General features: G+C 43.3%; 1 protein-coding gene across 10 annotated transcripts in view; it reads left to right on the forward strand.

The window, feature by feature from the left end:
- The window catches only part of LOC311369502 (NLR family CARD domain-containing protein 3-like), a gene marked incomplete at both ends in the record, with an annotated part of 312,051 nt that overhangs the window by 160,912 nt on the left and 125,565 nt on the right, over positions 1-25,574 (forward strand). For 2 of the 10 annotated variants that reach the window (XM_084487668.1, XM_084487685.1), the window contains 3 exons: positions 13,402-13,515; positions 14,880-14,993; positions 16,280-16,393. The exons of 3 other annotated variants lie outside the window; for them this stretch is intronic. In XM_084487668.1, coding sequence (XP_084343794.1) covers positions 13,402-13,515; positions 14,880-14,993; positions 16,280-16,393 — 342 coding nt within the window. Of the gene's footprint in view, positions 1-5,980; positions 6,071-10,785; positions 10,883-11,019; positions 11,137-13,401; positions 13,516-14,879; positions 14,994-16,279; positions 16,394-18,103; positions 18,348-22,043; positions 23,830-25,574 lie in introns of those variants that run through there. 5 more of the 10 variants (XM_084487686.1, XM_084487671.1, XM_084487670.1 and 2 more) reach the window with 5 other exon arrangements.

The following is a 25,574-nucleotide window of genomic DNA, read 5'->3' on the forward strand; positions in this document are numbered from 1 at the left end:
CTTGTGTTTATTGTGTTCATGTAAGGGACTGTTCTTCTATTGTTTGAGTCCTTGTGTTTATTGTGTTCATGTAAGGGACTGTTCTTCTATTGTTTGAGTCCTTGTGTTTATTGTGTTCATGTAAGGGACTGTTCTTCTATTGTTTGAGTCCTTGTGTTTATTGTGTTCATGTAAGGGACTGTTCTTCTATTGTTTGAGTCCTTGGGCCCTATTTAGACGGTCCGTAACGCTAACGTGAAGCGTGAAGCAGAAGTAGCTTTGTGGGCGGTGCTATGGCGATGTTGCTATTATGACGGCGAGATAAATTACTCTTGCGCCTGACGCAAATCTAAAATGGATTGGTCTGAAACCCGTAGGTGTGTTTTGGGCGTAACGTGCAATAAACCAATGAGAGTTCCATCTCCCATCCCCTTTAAGAGCCATGAGCGCATTGGACTTGACGAGTTGATAATTTGACGTTTGCAATCTCCGCTGAGACAGATGCATGACCACATGAATTTCAAACTTGGCTCAGTTTATGGCCAAATAATAGGCCAAATTCACACATGGAATAGCGTTTTCTTCTCCAACTTCAGAAAAGTCGTCATGTAAATTTCGGCAAAGAGAACTTAACACATATATGATATGCTGACGCGGCCCTGTGGCCACAACTGTGGGTCTATTTAATGATTTAATGGCAATACATTAACAAACATAGTTTGTTACCAGTATTGTATACATTATCGTTATCGACTTGTGTTCATAATATCCATGTGTCCTAGCCTAGTCCTAACTAGACCTTCGTACTCATTTCATTCATAACGATGGTCTAGAACGGCTATAGAGACAAACGATTGCTCACTTGAAGGCGGGTGCTGTTGAAGTTTAAAACCTATTGGCTCTGCCCAGTGCCACTCCGGATCTGCCTTAACCAATCGCTAACGTTTGATCGTGACGTATTTCTTTCTGCTGCTTCCTGGTATTCGTTTGACTACAACTGAAACTCGCGCATGACCTGTACGTCACTGTTCTCAGGCCGCACCTTGTGTTCGCTGATTAGAGGGACAAATTTGAGGGAAAAGAAAGCGTGCGAACATACACTACACCCAGACCAAAGTACTGAAGGGAAATGAAAATTGAGCGGAAGTACGGAGGCGGGCGGAACCAGGTACATGTGTCCCCCCGTTAATATAAATCGCCATGGACTATTATGCGTTACGTGTTTAGTTTGTGTGTGTTTAAACAGATGGGTGCGCGTACACACACGCGCCAAGCATCACCCGCATTCATTCATTCTTTGAAACACTCACTCGCGGTAAAACATTGTTTTCTCATGATCAAATCGTGCTCATCAATCCTAAAAGTTATGGGCTTGTACACGATGTCTGTGTCAAGAAAATATGGGTTTGCTGTACGGTGTTTGCAGATGCATTGATTTAAAAGTACAACTTACCGCTGTATCAGCTGTTCTTTCCCAAATAATTTAACCAACCATTTACCCTAAAACGAGATTTTGTTTTGGAAGGCTGGAATATACTTTGCTCGAGTTTATTGTTGTTATTATTATTATTATTATTATTATTTTAACGCATGGCATAACCTACTATAGGCCTACTGTGTTCATTCATGCAGCCCTATGGAAAAAAAGTCAAAGATAGGGCCCCTTGTGTTTATTGTGTTCATGTAAGGGACCGTTCTTCTATTGTTTGAGTCCTTGTGTTTATTGTGTTCATGTAAGGGACTGTTCTTCTATTGTTTGAGTCCTTGTGTTTATTGTGTTCATGTAAGGGACTGTTTTTCTATTTGGTTAATAAAGCATAATGGTGATAAACAACTCAGTGGATCCACTGAATGTTCTCATGTGTTCAGCAGAGGATCAGTTCACACTTTAAGGTCGGGAGTTCATAAAAAGCACAACAGAGGCTTTGTCTACACAACATTAATAATCAGGATACCAGAACCATCAGAACCATACGCCCGATGAGGGACGGAATATGGAGAGAGTTCTAGAAGCGACCTGACAGGAAACAGACCCCGGCTACTGGCGTCTCTCCAGAGACGAGCCTTGCAGGCTGGTTGATGCACCGCCTCCCCGGTGGCGTCTAACAGGACCCTGAGCCTCCATGTTGAAACATGGAGGTCTGTGTTTGAGGGGCACCAAGACTCCTGGGTGCACCAAGCAGCTGATGCTTTTCTATTTGAAATAATACTTTCCTTTGTCTTTTTCTTTTTTATAATTAAAAAAAGACAATACATGTAAGTTCAATAATGCAGTTCATCCATTTGGGCTAACAGGGACCAGAACACATCACTCACCTTCACTACTGGTCCCACAACAAGTCTCAGTGACTCCCCCACCCTGTGTCGGGGCAGAGGCCTGCCTTCAGTGTTTTGCTGTGAGTTGGTTTAAGGATTACTGTGGTATTGTCACTGTTGGATTGCTTTTTGTAATGTCAGATATCGTTGTTTGGTGTTCTCTAATTGCAATGAAGATGGTATAAGACCTGTTTTTCTCTCTATATATATATATATCTATATCTAGAAAAAACATTAAGTAAAGTACAGATATCCAGCCATAATACTGGGTACAGTGGAAGAGGAGCTCCAGGACCAGTACACCCCGTGGATCGGTCTGGTTTGTCCCAGTCCAGTCCTGGGGTACAGTGGAAGAGGAGCTCCAGGACCAGTACACCCCGTGGATCGGTCTGGTTTGTCCCAGTCCAGGCCTGGGGTACAGTGGAAGAGGAGCTCCAGGACCAGTACACCCCGTGGATCGGTCTGGTTTGTTCGGGGGCACTTGGGCGGCACTTGAGTCGCTGCGGTGAAGTCTTTCTGATACGGCCGTCAGAGCGGCCATGTTGAGTCAAACACAATCTGTTGTGTGGACAAGTGGGTCCGAGATGAACACAACACCCTCACCCCTGTGAAGAAGAGAAACACACGCGTGACATCCCTCAGTGTGCACCGTTGAGGGATGACTCCAACACAAACGGACACGAGGACACAGCAGTTCATTACCCAGCAGCCCGCTGTTTCAGCGGGGGTTCAAACCCCCCTCAGGTTTCTTTTTAAAAGCGCTTTGGGCGCAGAGTTCTCAGGGGCAGAGGGCCGCGCTGCGACCCACGGCAGGCGCTACGCGTCCATGGCCGCCGTCGTCGTCTGTGAGCGCTACAAGCGTCAGACGTTGCGGGTGAAATGCGCCACAGCCCCTGGAGATCCACAGCTGCCCACACAGAGCTCCACACCTCCACACACACCTGGCCGCCCGAGTCCCTGGGTCCTGACGTCCACCAGGGTACCCACGGGCCCTTCAGCGCCGCCCAGAGAGCGAGCCGCGTGCTCGGAGCGGAGCGGAGCGACGTTCACCGACCGTTTGGGCGAAGACGGTGGGATCTGAACCCTGGGGTTTGACTCCGGTTTCGGCTCCTGGATTCCAGGGCATGGCGGACACGGCCTGGGTCTCTGAACCCTCACCCCCTCCAGTGTTTCCCACAGACCAGGTAGCAATGTGTGGTGGATTTGTTGACGGCGGGGGGGGGGGGGGGGGGGGGGGAGCCGCGATTACCGGCTGGCGGAGTTGTTGACAGGGGGGGGGGGGGTATTATCGATAATAGAAAATGCGCGGATCATTTTCTTTCTCATGTGTCTCATGTGTCACGTTTTTCGCCCGTGCCTAAAACCGCCACTGCTTACGTTATGACCACGCGGGTGGTCATAACGTAAGCATGACCACCCGCGTCATGCTTACGGACGGACGGGATTGTTGACCGGGGGGGGTGGTGGGGGGGGAGTTGGGTTGCGGGCGGATGGACGGACGGGATTGTTGAGGGGGGGGGGGGGGGTGGGGTGGTGCCGATTACGGGCTGGCGGAGTTACATTTAAAAATCGCATTCAAGTAAAAAAAAAAAGAAAAGCGGAATCAATTTGTGGCACTCATTGTTCAATCTGTGACGCAGCGCCACACATTGGCCTATGTGTGGGAAACACTGCCCTCATTCAACAGGTCCTCCATGAAGGGCGGAGCTACATGTCGCTTGAATTAGAATCCCTCCACATACTTCTAGTTTGGTTGCCTTGACGGCGGGGAGCTGAGGGGGGGGGGGGGGGGGGGGGGGGTGATGAACAACTCATTTCATCTTTGTGGTGTCGTGGTTTGGGCTAGGTTTGACTCGGAGTGGTAAATGTTCAACACGTGGTTTATTCAGAGTGTAGTGAAGAGTAGGTTTGTACTGGAGCCACAAACCACCAGGACGCAAGGATTCGTTTACTTGACTTTATTTTACAAGCAAAGCTGGTTTGGTCGTGATGATTGCCCTGGTTCTAGACAGAGAAAGAGATAAGTTATAATATCTCTCTTAACAAACATAAATATGCCCTTTAAATCAAATGAAATACTTTGACATTGCAGTACTTCATGATATAATGTAACAAAGTAAAGATCAGCCATCACATCATTTCTAAGACAAACAGTATTCCAAAAAGTAAAAGGAAACTTTCATTGAGGGTAATTCAAAAGACACACGGCAAACACCTTCACACACTCACTCATGGTGAGGAAGTGGTGAGACAAAGGGGGGGAGGCCTCACTAGGCCTCTGTTTATAGTGGGAGGAGCAAGGGGGAGGAGCAAGCCAGTACACTGAATCACCACTCAACGTCTCTTGTGGAGGTGCGGTGGAGTGACATGCACATGCAGTTTCTAACACAGAGACACGAGGTCGACAAGCTGGCGTTCTGGAGGTGGCTCTTGAAGCATCTCTCGAACACCAGCTAAGAATTGAGTTTAGATTGGAAGTGGGCGGGATGGTAAATAAGCTCACAAAGCCGGATGCTGTTGTCCACTATGTGGAGAAGGAACCATTCATAGCTGTTGAGAGCTTGAAACATGTCATCAGAAGAAGCACAGACACGCTGTGACGGCTCCGCTGTCTCCCAGAGGTGCTGGGTCCAGAGTCTGGGCGTCCTGCTGGGCCCGGTGCTTTCTTATGATCACCGTGTGAGAAGGATCACCAGAACCGCCTCCTCTCATCTGAGAGACGCTGCTCAGGTCAGACCAAAGTCAACCGCAGCGGAAGCAGAGACGCTCCTTGTGACGAATGACAGCACATGTAACAACAGGCTGTAATATCCTCACATAGCCACCAGGGAACAGGACCAAATATATATAAGCTGTACTAACCGCACAGAGCCACAAGATGGCAGCACACATAATACACTAGGAGGCGGGCGCTCAACACTAGCCAATCAGAGCACATTACACGTCATGGAGGCCACGCCTGCCAAAGTACTATCGAGTGCACACAAGCAGGAGAGGGCAGGAACTCTACAGGCAGCGCATCGGTCAGATATCCAGCTAAGAGTCGCTCCACGCGTGAATTATACAATTCCTCTCCTTTTGCTTCATCCCTAATAGACCAAAACCTAGAACAAATAAAGTGAGTTAAAAGCGATCCTGTGTCGGCGGCCTTCTTCCTCAAAGAACACAACATCCTGCACTCATCGTCAACGCGGGCGTCAACGCGTGTCATCGACGATGGTTTAACAAACTCACCACAAAAAGCCCCCCGCTTGTGCAGAACGCCACTGCTCAACTCCCAACACACTGTGTGTGTGTGTGTGTGTGTGTGTGTGTGTGTGTGTGTGTGAGTGTAAGTGTGTGTCTGTGTGTGCGCGTGTGCATGTCCCCGCGTGTGTGTGTGTGTGTGTGTGTGTGTGTGTGTGTGTGAGTGTAAGTGTGTGTCTGTGTGTGCGCATGTGCATGTCCCCGCATGTATGTGTGTGTGTGTGTGTGTGTGTGTGTGTGTGTGCGTGCTTCTGACGTAACATCGCTTCCTCCCTGAGACGTTCAAACCACTTCCTCATCTGAACTCAGTCTTCCTCAGTGAGCGGCCGTGAAGATCAGTCTTTCTCTACATCCACTTTAATCTATTAATAATTAATACATTCAATCATTTTTACTGTTTTAGGAACACTTCAGCCTCCGTTTCATTTTTACTGTTTTAGGAACACTTCAGCCTCCGTTTCTTCCCTTACATTTATACTTTTATAACTTCATACCGTCTGGGACGCGGTTTAATCACGGAGTCGACAAGGTAGGTCGACAGTTTACTACCGTGTATATTGTCTTTAGGTAACTGGTATATAATAATAACCAGTTTACTACCGTTTATATTGTCTTTAGGTTACTGGTATATAATAATAACCAGTTTACTACCGTGTATATTGTCTTTAGGTTACTGGTATATAATAATAACCAGTTTACTACCGTGTATATTGTCTTTAGGTTACTGGTATATAATAATAACCAGTTTACTACCGTTTATATTGTCTTTAGGTTACTGGTATATAATAATGACCAGTTTACTACCGTGTATATTGTCTTTAGGTAACTGGTATATAATAATAACCAGTTTACTACCGTTTATATTGTCTTTAGGTTACTGGTATATAATAATGACCAGTTGACTACCGTGTATATTGTCTTTAGGTTACTGGTATATAATAATAACCAGTTTACTACCGTGTATATTGTCTTTAGGTTACTGGTATATAATAATGACCAGTTTACTACCGTGTATATTGTCTTTAGGTTACTGGTATATAATAATAACCAGTTTACTACAGTTTATATTGTCTTTAGGTTACTGGTATATAATAATGACCAGTTTACTACCGTGTATATTGTCTTTAGGTTACTGGTATATAATAATAACCAGTTTACTACCGTTTATATTGTCTTTAGGTTACTGGTATATAATAATGACCAGGGGCCTCATGTACAAAGACTTGCGTGGATTTCTGACTAAAACTTTGCGGACGCCAAAATCTGGAAAGCTGCTGCGCACAAATAAATCCGGATGTATCAATCCTTGCGTAAGCACGATTTCACGCAGATTCTCTTTGTACATCCCAATTAACGTGAAATTGAGCGCACATGCACGAGCCCGTCTCTCCACCCAGTCTCCTCCCTCATTTAATATGCTAATTCGTATAAATAGGCCTGCAGTAGTGCGCTCGTTAGGAGAAAGGAGAACATGGAGAAAGGAAGAAAAAATAACTTTAGTGAATGCGAGGTGGAGGTGCTGATTTCGGAGGTAGAGGCCAGAAATAAGATCTTGTTTGGCTCTCTTTCCTCCGGAATCAGCACCAAAAGCAAAAAACTGGCGTGGGAAAACGTTGCTAAGTCGGTCAATGAGGTTGGGGCGGAAAGCCGAACTGTGGCTGGCATTAAAAAAAAGTGGTCGGACATCAAGGTGGACGTAAAAAGAAAGTTGTCTGCCCACCGGAGAAGCGTGGGTCAGAGCGCAGCGGGGCGGAGTCTGGGAGCTCGCCCTATTTGAGCAAAGGGTGGCAGCTGTGATTCGGGATCGGCTCCTTTTTGACAAAAAAATCATAATAGTCGCGGAACACCCGTTAATTTTGAATGCGACCATCTTCTAACAAGGCCAACACTGCCATTGTCAACCTATCGATTATTACCACATTTTGCGCATGCTTTTATATTCTCATTTATTTGGATGCTGACGATAGGTTGTGTCAATAATATGTACAGAATTCGAAATTGGCCGACTGGTTCATTGATGGATTGATTTTAAGTAACAATGGCTTGTGCTTATTCCACTCAACATCACATAATAATTTTGCAGTCAAGAATTTCACAACAAATGTGTGAAGAGAGATCATATGTCATGCGTGGTCCGGAAAATATGTAACGTTTAATAATCAAGCCATCACTGAAAATAATATTGCTGGGGCTTCCTTTTAATTCCAATATTGACAATTTAGTTTTATGGGTCTGTTTAAGTTTAGCCTAACAACAGTGTCACATTATGCGTCTCGACAACAATAACGCATGATTGAAGCGCATTTAAGATCACGCATTCCGACGTTCAAATCCACTTTGAACTCGCCTCATATTGCAATATTACTTCATGACTCGTGATCGAGTAGGCCTAATGTTGTTGCGCTGCATTGCCTCTATGTGCCGCCAACTGACAAAATGCAGCAGAAATGTGCGTAAGCCAGGCATTTAGTTTGCGTGGAGAACCGCACTTTCTCACGTCAAGTCAGTCTTTGTACATCCGAACGTTTGCGTGAGAAGTTGCTTACGCAGCTTTTTTGTGCGTAAGCAAGCTTTGTACATGAGGCCCCAGTTTACTACCGTGTATATTGTCTTTAGGTTACTGGTATATAATAATAACCAGTTTACTACCGTTTATATTGTCTTTAGGTTACTGGTATATAATAATAACCAGTTTACTACCGTTTATATTGTCTTTAGGTTACTGGTATATAATAATGACCTGGGGCCTCATGTACTAAGACTTGCGTGGATTTCTGACTAAAACTTTGCGGACGCCAAAATCTGGAAAGCTGCTGCGCACAAATAAATCCGGATGTATCAATCCTTGCGTAAGCACGATTTCACGCAGATTCTCTTTGTACATCCCAATTAACGTGAAATTGAGCGCACATGCACGAGCCCGTCTCTCCACCCAGTCTCCTCCCTCATTTAATATGCTAATTCGTATAAATAGGCCTGCAGTAGTGCACTCGTTAGGAGAAAGGAGAACATGGAGAAAGGAAGAAAAAATAACTTTAGTGAATGCGAGGTGGAGGTGCTGATTTCGGAGGTAGAGGCCAGAAATACGATCTTGTTTGGCTCTCTTTCCTCCGGAATCAGCACCAAAAGCAAAAAACTGGCGTGGGAAAACGTCGCCAAGTCGGTCAGTGAGGTTGGGGCGGAAAGCCGAACTGTGGCTGACATTAAAAAAAAGTGGTCGGACATCAAGGTGGACGTAAAAAGAAAGGTCTCTACTCTGACCCCGGAGAAGCGTGGGTCAGAGCGCAGCGGGGCGGAGTCTGGGAGCTCGCCCTATTTGAGCAAAGGGTGGCAGCTGTGATTTGGGATCGGCTCTTTTTTGACCAAAAAATCATAATAGTCGCGGAACACCCGTTAATTTTGAATGCGACCATCTTCTAACAAGGCCAACACTGCCATTGTCAACCTATAAAGAAAAAAAAAAAAAAAAAAGCATGCGCAAAATGTACTGATATATCGGTACATTTTACGCATGCTTTTATATTCTCATTTATTTGGATGCATGCTGACGATAGGTTGTATCCATACACCCAATGTGTCAATAATATGTACATAATTCGAAATTGGCCGACTGGTTCATTGATGGATTGATTTTAACTAACAATGGCTGCAGTCAAGAATTTCACAACAAATGTGTGAAGAGAGATCATGTCATGCGTGGTCCGGAAAATATGTAACGTTTAATAAACAAGCCATCACTGAAAATAATATTGCTGGGGCTTCCTTTTAATTCCAATATTGACAATTTAGTTTTATGGGTCTGTTTAAGTTTAGCCTAACAACAGTGTCACATTATGCGTCTCGACAACAATAACGCATGATTGAAGCGCATTTAAGATCACGCATTCCGACGTTCAAATCCACTTTGAACTCGCCTCATATTGCAATATTACTTCATGACTCGTGATCGCGTAGGCTTAATGTTGTTGCGCTGCATTGCCTCTATGTGCCGCCAACTGACAAAATGCAGCAGAAATGTGCGTAAGCCAGGCATTTAGTTTGCGTGGAGAACCGCACTTTCTCACGTCAAGTCAGTCTTTGTACATCCGAACGTTTGCGTGAGAAGTTGCTTACGCAGCTTTTTTGTGCGTAAGCAAGCTTTGTACATGAGGCCCCAGTTTACTACCGTTTATATTGTCTTTAGGTTACTGGTATATAATAATGACCAGTTTACTACCGTTTATATTGTCTTTAGGTTACTGGTATATAATAATGACCAGTTTACTACCGTTTATATTGTCTTTAGGTTACTGGTATATAATAATAACCAGTTTACTACCGTTTATATTGTCTTTAGGTTACTGGTATATAATAATAACCAGTTTACCACCATGTATATTGTCTTTAGGTTACTGGTATATAATAATAACCAGTTTACTACCGTTTATATTGTCTTTAGGTTACTGGTATATAATAATAACCAGTTTACTACCGTTTATATTGTCTTTAGGTTGCTGGTATATAATAATGACCAGTTTACTACCGTTTATATTGTCTTTAGGTTACTGGTATATAATAATGACCAGTTTACTACCATTTATATTGTCTTTAGGTTACTGGTATATAAAAATAACCAGTTTACTACCGTTTATATTGTCTTTAGGTCACTGGTATATAATAATGACCAGTTTACTACCGTTTATATTGTCTTTAGGTTACTGGTATATAATAATAACCAGTTTACTACCGTTTATATTGTCTTTAGGTTACTGGTATATAATAATGACCAGTTTACTACCGTTTATATTGTTTTAGTTCACTGGTATATAATAATGACCAGTTTACTACCGTTTATATTGTCTTTAGGTCACTGGTATATAATAATGACCAGTTTACTACCGTTTATATTGTCTTTAGGTTTAGGTTTCTTTAGGTTTTACGTTTTACGTTTACTTTACGTTTTTTTCTTTTTCTTTTAGTCATGCTATGGTGACTTTTGAAGTCAATCGTATATCTTTTTTGTGTTGTAGTTTAAGCACAGTTACAGTCTCCAAGGTGTTTCATTCTCATCTCTCAGTTCTCATGTGCTGTACACATCTGTACTGTAGTGAGGGCAGTATGGGTATGTTGTTGTGGGGTTCATATTGATGGTCTATGACGTCCATAACGCTTTAGTGTGACGCAGTCACAATGATCGTCTCTCTCAATAAACAGCTAAAGTTCAGAAGACAAATGAAGTGATGGATGAGTTGTGTTTGTGTCCAGGTCTCCAGTCTACTATGGATGAGGAGAGAGAGGAGGGGGGTCCTACCTCTAAGACCACTCTGTCTGGGGAACATGGCCGCCGGAGCAAAGCTAAGAGGTAAGAAGAGGATCTCTCTGTCTGTGACTGTTGTCCATCTCAGAGCTCAGCAGTGATATATCATGACGCCATCATTAGTCTGAGTAACAGCTGTGTGTGTGTGTGTGTGTGTGTGTGTGTGTGTGTGTGTGTTGAAGCCCAGCGCAGCAGCAGAGAGCAGACTCCCCTGGACCCAGCAGTGTCTCCATGAAGAGTGACCGCTCTATGGAACAACCTCATAACTTTAAAGATGGAAATCAGTCTATTGAGAAGAGGTGAGGATTCATCAGAGATCATAAATATTATGTTCATTATATGATATAAGCTCTATGGATCCACCTGACCGGTTTAAAGATGGAAATCACCAACCTTCTAAGACAAGGTGAGGATTCAGCCGATACATCAGGGCTGTTCAACTGGTGGCCCGCGGATCATCTTGATCTGCCCGCCCATCGTTAATCAGAACATACCAACGTCCAATCACAGGACCACTTGGAGATGGATTGGTTCATGGCTGAGGCCGTTTATTCTGCTGTTTGAATCGTGTGAATGAAATGAATATTAAGACGACTTGTAGCAGACTTTACAGGTTTAATGTTAGAAGGTTCAACGTCTTTCAAACAGCTTTTATTGAATCAGTTTGATCTTTTGAGGTGAAGAGATTTATTGAAACCAATAATCCATGAAGAATAACACAGGTCTGTGTAGAAATGTAGAAACTGACTGCTCTATTTCTATGTTAGCTAAACGCATTGTGAATCAACACTCTATGCACAGTATGACGGGTACTAAGTGTGTTTTTATGTTAACATGTTAAGGTAGTATCAGGTAGTATTTTAGCCGGCGGCAATGTTGACAACCATGACTAACCCCTACTACACACTACAATATGATACAAATTAACCAATCAAATCACTCAACAAGCAGCAACGGTCATCATCACTTACGCAAATGAAAAATATGATTTCATAGTTCAGTTTTGTAACATATAAGTCAATTCGATGTCTTCATATAATAATATATATATATATATATATATATATATATATATTGGGTATTATTATTGCAAACTCTCTCACCTTGGGCTCCCGTCTGGTCGTTCCCGTGCTGCTCGCCACATTATTATTAAAAACATCTTTTGACCATAAATATTAGTCATAACCAAACGACTGTGGTTTTGGGAGGGGGGGCTTGGGGGGGGCTCAGCCTTTTTCAGGGGGAGCTTAAGCCCCCGCTAGCCCCCCCCCTTGCACCGCCGCTGGTTGTAACCTAATATACCAAACATCTCTGTAGATGTACTAGAACATGTATATACATAAAGTACATAATACTATAGCTGCTTTCACATATGGACGTACAACCGTCTATTCTCCCGCTATTCGGCCCCGACGGGCCGTATATGTGAATGACTTATCCTGATGTTGGACCTCTTGATAAAAGACTACCCCTCAGGTAGTATTTTAGCCGGCGGAAATGTTAATTACCTTATATGTGAGTGAGCAGTAGGATGTGGGCATTTCACACCAGTTGAGTGGGCGTGTTGATGACGCTTCGGTCTACGTTTGCATGTCATTGAGTGGCACCCGCACCCTAATCGATAATCAGCCTGTTGCCTTTTGTTCGCTGAATGGTTTAAAACATATTTTAATGTGGCACTGCTTTTCAGAGTCATTCGTGGTGAACGCTAAATGATAGGTCTTATCATAACCCTCAGAGTACATATCATACAATAAATTACAATACATGAGTTCACAGCTGCACGCGTATATAGAAAATGTTTTTTTATTTTTATGTTCCACCTTTCCTGCTGTCGGCTCCCAGACCGTAGTCGAGGAGCACAGGGGAGACGTTCCCTCCAGGGCCGATGTTCTCTCGGGGGTAACACCCTTCACTTTGACCGGCAGTGGGTCTGCTTATAGGTTTGAATATGGTCGGAATGAAGCGGCCACCGATTATTGACAGGCTGGGTACTTTATTCTTAGTTTCACTGACTTTACACGTTTGCACAGACACAGTCTCACACACACACACATGCGCTAACTCTCGCAACTCTTTTTATTGACAACAGTTAGTTGTACATTATAGGGTCCCGTCCTTCCACTCCCTGTTTTCTCAGTCACTCCATGCTGTCTGTGGTCAAACCAAAACAGAGAGAGTGACAGTGGCCGTCCTATCCCGCCTCTTGATAATTTAGACCCTACGTCATATCCCGCCCCTTCAAGCCCGCCCCCCTAAACCAGTCAGAGATTCTACTGATGTCTGAGCGACACTGATGTCCGCATATCGGACATCAAGTGTGAATAAGTGTGAATGACCCTCACGGTCGAACCTCCTGATGTACAAATGCAGAGAAAAGGCGGAGGACATGTGTGAAAACAGCTAATAACTTAACATTTTCAGCCTGCCCTTATAGTTCCATTTCAATAATCTGAGGAAGATTATTGAAATGAAAAGTCATGAGAAAGTAGTTGAGTAGCCCTAAATTATGAAACGAAAAGATATCGACATATCCTAACTTCCAGATGGTTCTTGTTTTTCAGAAGGAGGCAGCAGAGAGCAGACTCCCCTGGACCCAGCTGTGTCTCCATGAAGAGTGACCACTCTATGGATCGACCTTGGGAATTTAAAGATGGAAATCCGTCTATTGAGAAGAGGTGAGGATTTATCGTTATATTATGAAGATACAGCTTCTATCAAACGTCCATAAATCTGGTTCTTGTTTTTCTAGAAGAGTCCAACAGCAGAGAGCAGACTCTTGTTATCAGACTCTACTGGTACTGATGTTTACAAGTCAGGAAAAATGTGTGTGTGTGTGTGTGTGTGTGTGTGTGTGTGTGTGTGTGTGTGTGTGTGTGTGTGTGTGTGTATGTGTGTGTGTGTGTGTGTGTGTGTGTGTGTGTGTGTGTGTGTGTGTGTGGTGAATGCTAAATGATAGGTCTTATCATAAGTACAACATCATACAATAAATTACAATACATGAGTTCACAGCTGCACACGTATATAGAAAATGTTTTTTATTATTATGTTACACCTTTCCTGCTGTCGGCTCCCAGACCGTAGTCGAGGAGCACAGGGGAGACGTTCCCTCCAGGGCCGATGTTCTCTCGGGGGTAACACCCTTCACTTTGACCGGCAGTGGGTCTGCTTATAGGTTTGAATATGGTCAGAATGAAGTGGCCACCGATTATTGACAGGCTGGGTACTTTATTCTTAGTTTCACTGACTTTACACGTTTGCACAGACACAGTCTCACGCACACACACATGCGCTAACTCTCGTAACACTTATTATTGACAACAGTTAGTTGTACATTATAGGGTCCCGTCCTTCCACTCCCTGTTTTCTCAGTTAAACACAGAAATCAACTACATTTGTCCCAGTGTTTGTTAAAATGTCAAATTAAGCAAAAAAATACGCTATCTTCCTCCGGTAACGCAGTCGTTCACGACGCCTTTCTTGTTTGTCGTTTCTTCTGTTTGTCTGTAACTCATGCTCCAATCTTTCATCCATCATGCGGATGTTGTGGATGCAACAGAATATATGATGCATCGCTGCAGCAACATTTCAGATGATCGCGATGAGTTCTGCCCATTCTGCCTCCATGTTGTCTGTGGTCAAACCAAAACAGAGAGAGTGACAGTGGCCGTCCTATCCCGCCTCTTGATAATTTAGACCCTACGTCATATCCCGCCCCTTCAAGCCCGCCCCCCTAAACCAGTCAGAGATTCTACTGATGTCTGAGCGACACAGATGTCCGCATATTGGACATCAAGTGTGAATAAGTGTGAATGACCCTCACGGTCGAACCTCCTGATGTACAAATGCAGAGAAAAGGCGGAGGACATGTGTGAAAACAGCTAATAACTTAACATTTTCAGCCTGCCCTTATATTTCCATTTCAATAATCTGAGAAAGATTATTGAAATGAAAAGTCATGAGAAAGTAGTTGAGTAGCCCTAAATTATGAAACGAAAAGATATCGACATATCCTAACTTCCAGATGGTTCTTGTTTTTCAGAAGGAGGCAGCAGGGAGCAGACTCCCCTGGACCCAGCTGTGTCTCCATGAAGAGTGACCGCTCTATGGATATACCTTGGGAATTTAAAGATGGAAATCCATCTATTGAGAAAAGGTGAGGACTTACCAGAGATCATAAAGATACAGCTTCTATCAAACGTCCATAAATCTGGTTCTTGTTTTTCTAGAAGAGTCCAGCAGCAGAGAGCAGACTCTTGTTATCAGACTCTACTGGTACTGATGTTTACAAGTCAGGAAAAATGTGTGTGTGTGTGTGTGTGTGTGTGTGTGTGTGTGTGTGTGGTGAATGCTAAATGATAGGTCTTATCGTAAGTACAACGTCATACAATAAATTAAAATACATGAGTTCACAGCTGCACGCGTATATAGAAAATGTTTTTTTATTTTTATGTTCCACCTTTCCTGCTGTCGGCTCCCAGACCGTAGTCGAGGAGCACAGGGGAGACGTTCCCTCCAGGGCCGATGTTCTCTCGGGGGTAACACCCTTCACTTTGACCGGCAGTGGGTCTGCTTATAGGTTTGAATATGGTCAGAATGAAGCGGCCACCGATTATTGACAGGCTGGGTACTTTATTCTTAGTTTCACTGACTTTACACGTTTGCACAGACACAGTCTCACACACACACACATGCGCTAACTCTCGTAACACTTATTATTGACAACAGTTAGTTGTACATTATAGGGTCCCGTCCTTCCACTCCCTGTTTTCTCAGTTAAACACAGAAATCAACTACATTTGTCCCAGTGTTTGTTAGATGTCAAATTAAGCAAAAAAATACGCTCTCTTTCTCCGGTAACGCAGTCGTTCACGACACCTTTCTTTGTCGTTTCTCCTATTTGTCTCTAACTCATGCTCCAATCTTTCATCCATCATGCGGATGTTGTGGATGCAACGGAATATATGATGCATCGCTGCAGCAACATTTCAGATGATCGCGATGAGTTCTGCCCGTTCTGCCTCCGCGCTGTCTGTGGTCAAACCAAAACAGAGAGAGTGACAGTGGCCATCCTATCCCGCCTCTTGATAATTTAGACCCTACGTCATATCCCGCCCCTTCAAGCCCGCCCCCCTAAACCAGTCAGAGATTCTACTGATGTCTGAGCGACACAGATGTCCGGTTATCGGGCATCAAGTGTGAATAAGTGTGAATGATCCTCACGGTCTAACCTCCTGATGTACAAATGCAGAGAAAAGGCAGAGGACATGTGTGAAAACAGCTAATAACTTAACATTTTCAGCCTGCCCTTATATTTCCATTTCAATAATCTGAGAAAGATTATTGAAATGAAAAGTCATGAGAAAGTAGTTGAGTAGCCCTAAATTATAAAACGAAAAGATATCGACATATCCTAACTTCCAGATGGTTCTTGTTTTTCAGAAGGAGGCAGCAGAGAGCAGACTCCCCTGGACCCAGCTGTGTCTCCATGAAGAGTGACCGCTCTATGGATATACCTTGGGAATTTAAAGATGGAAATCAGTCTATTGAGAAAAGGTGAGGAGTTACCAGAGATCATAAAGATACAGCTTCTTTCAAACGTCCATAAATCTGGTTCTTGTTTTTCTAGAAGAGTCCAGCAGCAGAGAGCAGACTCTTGTTATCAGACTCTACTGGTACTGATGTTTACAAGTCAGGAAAAATGTGTGTGTGTGTGTGTGTGTGTGTGTGGTGAACGCTAAATGATAGGTCTTATCGTAAGTACAACGTCATACAATAAATTACAATGCATGAGTTCACAGCTGCACGCGCATATAGAAAATGTTTTTTATTATTATGTTACACCTTTCCTGCTGTCGGCTCCCAGACCGTAGTCGAGGAGCACAGGGGAGACGTTCCCTCCAGGGCCGATGTTCTCTCGGGGGTAACACCCTTCACTTTGAACGGCAGTGGGTCTGCTTATAGGTTTGAATATGGTCGGAATGAAGTGGCCACCGATTATTGACAGGCTGGGTACTTTATTCTTAGTTTCACTGACTTTACACGTTTGCACAGACACAGTCTCACACACACACACATGCGCTAACTCTCGTAACACTTATTATTGACGACAGTTAGTTGTACATTATAGGGTCCCGTCCTTCCACTCCCTGTTTTCTCAGTTACACAGAAATCAACTACATTTGTCCCAGTGTTTGTTAGATGTCAAATTAAGCAAAAAAATACGCTATCTTTCTCCGGTAACGCAGTCGTTCGCAACGCCTTTCTTGTTTGTCGTTTCTTCTATTTGTCTGTAACTCATGCTCCAATCTTTCATCGATCATGCAGATGTTTTGGATGCAACGGAATATATGATGCATCGCTGCAGCAACATTTCAGATGATCGCGATGAGTTCTGCCCGTTCTGCCTCCATGCTGTCTGTGGTCAAACCAAAACAGAGAGAGTGACAGTGGCCGTCCTATCCCGCCTCTTGATAATTTAGACCCTACGTCATATCCCGCCCCTTCAAGCCCGCCCCCCTAAACCAGTCAGAGATTCTACTGATGTCTGAGCGACACTGATGTCCGCATATCGGACATCAAGTGTGAATAAGTGTGAATGACCCTCACGGTCGAACCTCCTGATGTACAAATGCAGAGAAAAGGCGGAGGACATGTGTGAAAACAGCTAATAACTTAACATTTTCAGCCCGCCCTTATATTTCCATTTCAATAATCTGAGAAAGATTATTGAAATGAAAAGTCATGAGAAAGTAGTTGAGTAGCCCTAAATTATGAAACGAAAAGATATCGACATATCCTAACTTCCAGATGGTTCTTGTTTTTCAGAAGGAGGCAGCAGAGAGCAGACTCCCCTGGACCCAGCTGTGTCTCCATGAAGAGTGACTGGTCTATGGGTTATCCTCCTGAATTTAAAGATGGACGCCCCTCCAGAGAGGAGAGGTCGGAGTTTCAAAAAGACTATGAAAACAGACCTGTTGGTAGTGTCAGGAAGTCAGGAAAAATACAATAGTGTGTGTGTGTGTGTGTGTTCTCCACAGACACCAGGAGAGGTCAAAGGTTACCAGTGCTCAGTCTGTACAGCAGCATCAAACAGAGCTGATCAAGGTGTGTAAATGTCCAACAAGACAAGACAAGACAAGAACATTAGAAAGCAGCTCTTGTGGAGCTAATAGTCTCCAGGCTTCCCTCTTCAGACCAGCGGGACATGAATCCAGGACAGATGCTTCTGATGTCCTCAGTGAGTTCAGAGTAAAGTTCTCCTTGATGTTTGTTCTGTTCCAGAGGGCTGAGGAGAACGCACATGCTTTTCTAGACAAGCAGCTGAAGAAGCTCTGGAGGGTTCACTTCCCAGATTACCCACAATGCTCAGAGAGTCAGAGGGAGGAGGAGGAGGTGGATGATAAGAACGAGGAGCAGAGGAGGCGCGCCATAGAGGGAGTGGTAGACATCACAAAGCTCTGCCTGATGGAGATGAACCAGGAGGAACTGGCTGACACACTGTGGGGCGGTAAGAAACTCTTATTTAGAAGACAGAGACAATTATTTCAAAGGGCAGAAGAGACTCTTATCTCCAAAACAGAGAACAAATGCAAATTCAGTATGAGACTCTTATTTGTTCTGCTCAGATTAAATGACATATCTTGAGATATCTATAGATATCTATATATCTATATATATATATATATATATATATATATATATATATTTCTAACTTTGATGTTAAAATGTTTTTTTCCAGATGTGAAGGTTTATTGTTGGGGTATTGTCAGGTTAAAGAATGTTAAACATCATCATCACCAGCACCAAATCATCCGACCACATCACCCCCGTTCTCATCCAACTACACTGGCTCCCTGTCCAACACCAGGTTGACCTTAAAGGTCCCATGGCATGAAAATGTCACTTTATGAGGTTTTCTAACATTAATATGAGTTCCCGTAGCCTGCCTATGGTCCCCCAGTGGCTAGAAATGACGATAGGTGTAAAGCAAGCCCTGGGTATCCTGCTCCGCCTTTGAGAAAATGAAAGCTCAGACAGGCTGATTTGGAATTTTCCCCGTATGTCGTCATAAGGGGCCAGGTTACCGCCCCTTTCTCTGCTTTGCCCGCCCAGAGAATTTGGTCCGCCCATGAGACAATGAGCTAGGACCGTGAAAGCGCCACATGTGTGTGAATACACACACTGTAACGCAAGGGTTGTACACTTCTTTGTTATTTGGATAACCGTTCTGCTGTTGGTGTTATGGAGCATAACACGCAACATAATAACGCAAGCTTGCGTAAAGCTCCCATTTGGTGAAAAGACTAAAATGCGTCGAGTTCTCTGACGTATCTGGTACTTCCACAACGAGACTCGTAGTGGGGGTTATCTCGGCCATGGTTGAGAAGGAATTGGGGGAAAGGAACTTTGGCTTTGACTCCCTGAAGTCCAAAGTGAACCGCGACATGGAGGAGAAAGGGATCGTTGCCCGCGATTGTCTCCCGCTGGAGCTCTGGCGGCGGAGCCCCCTGAGACTAAAACCGGGAGACTTTGCGACGCAGATATTAGGCTCATATTAGCCTAATGGGGAAAAATCATGTATGTTTTGGTAGGCCTATTTACACATTTAAGAGATGTTATGAAAAGTCATTGAATGAGTTTCGTGTGGGACTATGTTTATTTTTATGAATTAGCCTGAAGCTGATGAGAGTTTTGGAAAATACACCAACGGAACGTTTTTTAAAAAAAATTTTAACAAAGCATAGTAGGCAATGTCTTTGTGCGCATAGAATCTCCCTGCTTCTGAAATGCGTGAACATCTCTTCCCAGCACTCGTCCGCTGGTTTTCCATCAGCATTCCACTGTGCGACCATCCCTGGAGCGTATGCCCTCACACATTGTTGAAATCATATGCTGAATGCTTTATTCTTTCTATGTGGTTTTTAGTTAATGATCGGGCTATAGTAAGACCACGTTAGCTATGTAATCGCTGGTGGTTGGTGCCGGTGGAAACCGGGACATTTTAGCATCCCGACAGGCTTTTTTTGGGCCCAGGGACACGCAACTCAAAATCAGGACTGTCCCGGCACACGGGGACGTCTGGTCACCCTAGGCTAATTGCAATTGGCCGCATGAGCCAATACTTTTCAGAATCGCGCGGCAGAGGTCAGACTGCCAACACTGCCCTCTGAGCTTTAAGACGATGCGCCCTCGCCACATCCGTCAGTTTTTGTGAATGGGTGTTTGTCATGGCAGAATCTGCGCTTGTAGTAGCATAGTCTTACTAAAGTTAACTTTAGTAATCTTTAGGAGTTAATCCAGCATTTGCATATTATTAGCCTATTAACAACACAATGTAGGCATGTCTATTCAAATAGCCTACAACCTTAAATAACCAATTAAGCTTATCAGTGACTTTATTCATCTAGTTATAGAAAATAATGCCTTCATCTGTTAACAATGCTTTTGTTTATTAACAATGAAAGTCGCTCATCATAAAGACTAGTGGAAAAAACCCTGAGTGGACCTTTCGGCTATAGGCCTGCAAGATTAACCCACTTTAACATTTTGTTTATTTCAAATAAAAATATGTTTGGGGGGCGGGCCTGCATGCGTACGTGAAGTGAGCTGAAGGTAGTGGGGGCACATCAGCCAGAGCAGTGTGTGTGTGTGTGTGTGTGTGTGTGTGTGCGTGTGTGTGTGTGTGTGTCTGCTGCCTGCTGCTCTGAACCAGCTCTGAACGTAACAGATGCTACTGATTGTGTCACAGGAAGAAGGATAGCACAGTCGTTTGTCTTATTTGATCTGACGTGTCAGTGTTGTGTTTTGGCTACCAAAAACCACCGATCTGATCCTAAACCAGCTTTGGCGGTAAACTGCCCAAGCTGGCAACCCTGGCCACACCCCCACCCTCCACCTTGCCCGCCTCTCTCCTCCTCATTAGAATTTAAAGCTACAGACACAGAAACGGCATGTGGAAAGCTCATTGTGGGACTGGCTCGTAGTGGCTGTCATTCTGCACCAAGGCTGAATTTGGGGAAAGAGACTTTGGATACAGTATAGGGGACTGCTAAGACCTATATAAAAGTATCCAAAAAGTAGCATGCCATGGGACCTTTAAAACCTTCTGCTCACCTACAAAGCCCTCTAGTCTAGTAATTTTATGCCAAAATGGGGGTCAACCTAGAACAAATTGCAACAGAAGCAAACCCAACTAATTTTGTATCCTAAATATGTCCTGAGTAAGGAAAGAAAAGACCAGAAGAATCCCATTAGGGGAAAGTTTAGAAAAACACTCAAATATATCCTATTCATATGCCTATTCATTATTTTTCTCACGTGAATAGGGTCAAAACTTTAACATTTAGATATCACTATGAAAATGACTGAGTTGATTACTTACATCAAGACAAACAAATGTATTACACGTTTTTGGAAATTGCTTGTTGCCATGGGCGTACAGTGCATAATCTAATTATGTATGTGCTAATTTGCATAAACACAACAACAGATCTAAACATTGGGTATAGCCAGGTGAAAAGTCTTGTAGAATCTTGATGGAATCTTACAGTAAAAGACTATAGAGGCAAACAAATGTCACCACCGGGGGCAGAGATTCAGTCATTCATTCAAGGTCCTCTAATTAATTATTAGAGGATTATAATTAATTAATTAATTAATGCTCATGGGAAGCCTAAATGGGTTCCATTCAGACCTTATCATTAAGAAGAGATTTAAGAATTTTAAGAAGAGATTTAAGAAGAGATTCAACAAGGCTTTACCCAATGTTTAGATTTGTTGTGGTATTTATGCAAATTAGCACATACATAATTAGATTATGCACCGTTTGCCCATGGTAACAAACAATTAAAAAAAACTTTAATACATTTTTTGTTTGTAATCAACTCAGTAATCAACTCAGTAATTTATCTAAAGGTTAACTTTTTTACCCTAGTCACGTGAGAAAAATAATAAATAGGCGTATGAATAGGCTATATTTGGGTTTTTAGAAACCTTCCCCTAATGGGATCCGTCAGGGCTTTTTTTCCCTTACTCAGGACATATTGAAGATACAAAATCAGTTGAGTTTTCTTCTGTTGCGATTTGTTTGACCTTTTTTCATTAAATGACTGGATAATTTGGATAATTTAACAGGAAATATTGACCTGTTTCCACTGATGCCACCATCCACTAACTGATTTCTTCTGTTGTTTTTCTCATTTAGGATCTGCTGCTGTTGAGTGCCAACATGAAATCAAGTCTCATTTGAAGAAGAAGTTCAACAATGTGTTTGAGGGAATCGCTAAAGCAGGACATTCAACACCTCTGAATGAGTTCTTCACAGAGATCTTCATCACAGAGAGAGGCAGTGGAGAGGTCAACCAGGAACATGAGGTCAGACTGATTGAAACAGCTTCCAGGAAACCAGTCAAGGAGGAAACACCAATCAAATGTGGAGACATCTTTACACCCCTACCTGGACAAGATAAACCAATCAGGACAATTATGACAACTGGAGTGGCCGGCATTGGTAAAACCGTCTTAACACACAAGTTCACTCTGGACTGGGCTGAAGGCAAATCCAACAACGACATACACTTCACATTTCTCCTCACTTTCAGAGAGCTGAATTTACTGAAAGACAAAGAGTTTAGCTTGGTGGAACTTCTTCATCACTTCTTTATTGAGACCAAAGAAGCAGGAATCTGCAGATACGACCGGTTCCAAGTTGTCTTCATCTTGGATGGACTGGATGAGTGTCGACTTCCTCTGAACTTCCAGAGAAACCCGATCTGGACTGATGTCACAAAGTCCACCAAGGTGGACGTTCTGCTGACAAACCTCATCAGGGGCGTCCTGCTTCCCTCCGCTCGCATCTGGATAACCACACGCCCTGCGGCAGCCAATCAGATCCCTGCTGAGTGTGTTGACATGGTGACAGAGGTGAGAGGGTTCACCGACCCACAGAAGGAGGAGTACTTCAGGAAGAGATTCAGAGAGGAGACATTGGCCAACACAATCATCTCCCACGTCAAGAAATCACGAAGCCTCCACATCATGTGTCACATCCCAGTCTTCTGTTGGATCACTGCTACAGTTCTGGAGGACTTCTTCAAAACATCCCAGAAAAGAGAAGAGACGCCCAAGACCGTGACTCAGATGTACAGCCACTTCCTGAGGGTTCAGTCCATACAGGGGGACAGGAAGTATCATGGGAGAGCTGAAACAGATCCAAACTGGAGTTCACAGAGCAGGGAGATCATTGTTTCTCTGGGAAAACTTGCTTTTAGCCAGCTGGAGAAAGGCAACCTGATCTTCTACGAGGCAGACCTGGCAGCGTGTGGCATCGATATCAGAGCAGCCTCAGTGTACTCAGGAGTGTTCACCCAGATCTTTAAAGAGGAGTGTGGGCTGTACCAGGACAAGGTGTTCTGCTTTGTCCATCTGAGCCTCCAGGAGTTTCTGGCTGCCCTTTATGTCTTTAAGCACTTCATAGACACTGGGGTCAATCTGCTCTCAGAAGAACAACCAAACTCTGGGGAAGATAAACTCCTCCTCCTCTACCAGAGTGCTGTGGACAAGGCCTTACAGAGTGAGAACGGACACCTGGACTTGTTCCTCCGCTTCCTCCTGGGCCTCTCTCTGGAGACCAATCAGATTCTCCTACGAGGTCTGCTGGGACAGACAGGAAGTGGCTCAAAGACCAATGAGAAAACAGTGTCTTACATCAAGAAGAAGATAGATGGAGATCTCTCTCCAGAGAGAAGCATCAATCTGTTCCACTGTCTGAATGAGCTGAACGACCGTTCTCTAGTGGAGGAGATCCAACAGTCCCTGACATCAGGAAGTCTCTCCACAGACTCTCTCTCTCCTGCTCAGTGGTCAGCTCTGGTCTTCATCTTACTGTCATCAGAAGAGGAGCTGGACGTGTTTGACCTGAAGAAATACTCTGCTTCAGAGGAGGGTCTTCTGAGGCTGCTGCCAGTGGTCAAAGCCTCCAAAACATCTCTGTAAGTTCACTAATAACATGTATTACAATACACAGAACACTATATACATAAAATTTTATATTATATATATATATTATATTATATACTAGAATATAAAAGGTATAATAAAATACAAATCGTATCTGTACGTTCACTAATAACATGTATAACAATACACACAAGATAATATATATAAAACTAGAAAATAAAAGTTATAATAACCTAGAAAACATCTCTGTACGTTCAGTGATAATGTATTATATTACGCACAACACAAAATAATAATATGATATAAAAGCAGTAACGATTTGTTTATTTAACAAACTCCCCAATCATAACCTATATCCATATCCTAAAAAATAAATGATAATAATTAACAGTTATTCGCCGAAGGCAAAGTGAATAGTGTTCACGGATTCACTATTCACAGAGCCTGAGGTAAATCATTGTTTTATATAAACTACACGTGAACACTCCAAAAATAAACAAGATCACACTTTATTACTTTTAGGGGAAGACAGAAGGGGGAGAGGGGGGAGGGACAGAGACGCAGGGGGGAGAGGGACAGAGACGGAAAGGGGAGAGGGACAGAGGGGGGAGAGGGAGAGAGGGGGGAGAGGGACGGAGACGGAGGGGGGAGAGGGACAGAGACAGAGGGGGGAGAGGGACGGAGGGGGGAGAGGGACAGAGGGGGAGAGGGACAGAGGGGGGAGAGGGGGAGAGGGACAGAGGGGGGAGAGGGACAGAGGGGGAGAGGGACGGAGAAGGAGGGGGGAGGGACGGAGGGAGTACACACAACAAAAACATACATACAATAGTAGAATATAAAAGTTATGATAAATTGGAAAACATCTTTTGAGGTTAACTTATAACATCTCAATATACACAACGTCATATTGTGTAACCAAGGTGAAAAGTCAAACTCAAAAGCTCTATTATGAAATAATATTTAAAGAATGAATAATAATTGTTTATCAATAATTAAATGCACCTTTAAATATGTTGCTATAAGTATGAATAAATAGTTATTGATGAGGTTACATGCATAAATATACGTTCATTATTAATAAAAGGTGACCCACTATTTTAAAACGTTTAACCTTGTTCAGTAGTTTGGTTATATGGACGCTTTGGGTTTAACCAATAGGATGCGTTGATACAGAGACTTCATCTGGGGGAAGGGTGAGAGGTCACGAGTGAGAGAGGGAGGAGACAAAGGAGGAGAGGACTTTATTCTCTGTAGAGATCGCCCAGCTAAATGATATTTAAGCATTTACTTATTATTTGTAACCAGTAGCGGCGCCAAATAATTATGATTGGGGGAGCTACGGGGGCTAGATTGTTTATAGCAGGGGCTAATACATTTGGACTATTCACGGAGCCTGAGGTGAATCATTGTTTTATATAAACTACACGTGAACACTCCAAAAATAAACAAGATTACACTTTTTGCCAGGATTTATTCGTTTTTATGAGCGGTTTATTAGTTTTTATTAGCGTGACGCGACGACAGTTACACGCTCCCCAATATCCCGAGTTTGAGATCTCAATCTCGGGATATTGTCCGATATCCAGAGATAGTGAACCAATCAAATTGCTCCATCTGAGGAGGTTCACGTGTAGCATATACTACATTTAAATATCCAGTGTTTTAAACATTAGTTGAACTAAAAACACTTTTCTAATAAAGATGAAGACAATAACTTAATTATGTTAAAAGTAAAAGTTACACAGATAATTAAATTAACATTTATAGATTGAATGTA

Source organism: Micromesistius poutassou (genome assembly GCF_964030765.1).
Source record: "Micromesistius poutassou genome assembly, chromosome: 24".
NCBI classification, from domain to species: Eukaryota; Metazoa; Chordata; class Actinopteri; order Gadiformes; family Gadidae; genus Micromesistius; species Micromesistius poutassou.